The sequence below is a fragment of the Phalaenopsis equestris genome, unplaced genomic scaffold (genome assembly GCF_001263595.1).
Source record: "Phalaenopsis equestris unplaced genomic scaffold, ASM126359v1 Scaffold000002, whole genome shotgun sequence".
Classification (NCBI taxonomy): Eukaryota; Viridiplantae; Streptophyta; class Magnoliopsida; order Asparagales; family Orchidaceae; genus Phalaenopsis; species Phalaenopsis equestris.
Window position 1 is genome coordinate 47,473,802 of NW_018164444.1, and position 2,818 is coordinate 47,476,619.

General features: G+C 32.8%; 1 protein-coding gene across 2 annotated transcripts in view; it reads right to left on the reverse strand.

Moving 5' to 3' along the window:
• LOC110018072 overlaps positions 1-1,966 on the reverse strand; it is a gene marked incomplete at its 5' end in the record, with an annotated part of 10,891 nt that extends 8,925 nt beyond the window's left edge. For both annotated transcript variants that reach the window (XM_020715298.1, XM_020715297.1), the window contains 2 exon segments: positions 1,655-1,750; positions 1,838-1,966. In XM_020715298.1, the coding sequence (XP_020570957.1) occupies positions 1,655-1,750; positions 1,838-1,966 (225 nt within the window).
• Positions 1,967-2,818: the final 852 nt, after the last annotated feature.

Here is a 2,818-nt window from a genome sequence, read left to right on the forward strand (position 1 = left end):
AAAACCTGTCGATCCAACAGATTTCATTCAGCCTCTTCCATCTTCTTCAGCAGCTTTCCCAGTAATGGAAGATAGAGTTTCTTCCAATAGAGGTAGTCCTCTATCTGCATTCTCGATCCTTGAAACATTCACTTTGTCTCCGGACATCGTTCTTTCTCAGATCCAAACCGGGGCTCTGAACCGGGGCTCTGATACCAGTTGTGATGAAAAACAACGACAATAAAGCGAAAAATTGGAATGAGAAAATTGTGTAAAAAAAAACACTAGAGCGACACAAATTTACGTTGTTCGGCAAATTTTTCTACGTCTACGGAGCTACAGTCCAGAGGATTTTATTTCTGCGAGAATTTACACCGTCGAACGCCTCGACGTTTACAAGAAAAATCTTTATTTTCTTCTCTCTTCCTCTCTCTTTTCTTCTTCTCTTTCTCTCTTAGAGGACTTAGCTCTTATGACAAGCCATAAGCAGCGATTTATAGAAACCAAGAGAGCGGTAGATAGGATGTGGTAGGTGAGCGGTAGGTGGGAAGGTCGGTGAGCGGTAGGTGAGATTCTTAATTAGGAAGCTAATTAAATTGCGGTAGACCGGGTCTTCACATTACCCAACAAGATTTACATATATTCCACTCAATTTTTATGTATTTACATATCTAACACCTAAACTTCAATTTTGACATTTCTATACAACAAGATTTACATATATTCCACTCAATTCTTATGTATTTGCATATCTAACACCTAAACTTCAATTTTGACATTTTTATACCACCTTTCGTGTGCATGAAAATGTGTATTTCACTTTTTAAAAGTAAAAAATTATTATATTTTTTATGTATTTCGAAAAATTTGGGCGGTATACATGTAAAAGCAAAGTTATAGTAAAGTTCAGCTGGCACAATTGGAAAACAACTTAATCCAAGGCAACTTGTAATAAAATAAATCAGAGTAAAAGTAAACCAGGGAATAAAACTCAGTGCAAGCAATAGTTACAGAAGGAATTTGAGCTTGGATCACATCACTATGGTAATCTCAAACACGACTTTTAAAGCTATTTTAAATCAATTTGAACAGCCACAGTAGATTTGAAGTAAATTTGAAGCCAAGTTTGTGAATTATGGCTAAGCTATGTTAAGTGTTTTTCAATAACAAATTAAGAAGACGATATCTCGATTCTCAAACATATATGAACATGTACATGTAACTATTTCAGGAATTAAATGTATAATTTTCCCAAACAGATAAAGAACATATGAAATAATGTTGGGAATATTTGTTCAATGATAAATAACTAAATAATTTAGGGGAATTTACATACCTCTCACCTAAACTTTCATGTTTACATACATACCACTCCAATCTTTAATACCAGATCAAAAATAGCATTATTATCAATTTTTAAAAGTGAGATACGCCTTTTCATGCATAGATTTAAAGCACCAAAATACTATGTATGGAATATGAAATTTAGGTGTGAGAAATGTAAATACATAAGAATTGTGTGCTATGTATGTAAATTTCTCAAAAAGCAAGATGTCATCGTTGGTAAGACCTGATCTTAAAAAATCACATAAAATCATGTTGCCTCATATAAAGTTACTTTCTAGCAACTAATAGGAACAGTTAAACGTGTTCTTATTTTTGTAAAGCTCAATACCTCGTTAGTCTTTCTCACAGTTTTTCCTCTCCTTCGACTTTTAATCTCCAAAATCCATCCTGAAGGTTCAAGAGATTCCTTTATTTCTTTTGCAGGCTGAAAGCAAAAAGATGATCAACTTCTGTGAGTCACAAATTACTGTGTGAAATCTGTCAATATTAACTGTAACAACACCAATCTTACTTGTTTTTTGCTTTCATTAGAACATGATGCCCTTCCAGATGTGCCGCTGTCATGCTTTGCTAGACTAAGATGGCGCAAAACCTCATCTTTCGACTGGAATGTGGAACCGGAAACTGGGGATCTATAATACTAAATGCACGCGAGAACCAAAGTAATCTTATGTTAGTACATCGAAAGAAGAGCATCCATCTTCTTATATATTTACATATCAACACCTAAATTTTACTTTTTGCATTTGTTCCACCCAAATCTTACATACCACATCAAAAGTACCACTATTTTAACTTTTAGAAAGTGAAATACAGTTTTTTATGTATATAGGTAAAGTGGCATGTATGTCAAAATTGAACTTTAGGTATTAGATATGTAAATACATAAGAATTCAGTGCTATGTATGTAAATCTTCATAAAAACAATTAGACATCAACAATGAGACAAAACAGCATAAAGGAACATGAAGGAATAAACACAAAACAATATCCATGCACCATTCGTACACATGAAGTAGTCAGAATGAGATTTTTTTAATACATGATGTTTGCGTATTCAGTATTAAATCAAACTATTTAACTGTTAATCTTGATGAATAATCATCATGCCCTATAAAACAACACATCATTGGTGAAATTGAAATGTAGAAGCTCATGAAAATCAAGTCTTGGCATTCCAAAAATAGAAACAATCATCATTAATCCTGGCCTAATTTTTTTCCATCATAAACCTAAATCTTATCCAAGAATATTGCAATGTAAATCTGAATATTCTCACACACCAGTTAAGCACTAGACTTTAACTAAACAAGCCCATAGTTCCCTAATCGGATGTTCAACAAAATTTTCATGAATTTCTATCATTGAATGTTTTGAATTCACAACATAAACTGTAATTAGTTAAAAGTTGCTTAGTAATGTCCAGGCATATAATGAGCTTCTAAACTATTCTTGTAATTAGTGTTAATAAAGATTATTAATTAACGAGTGA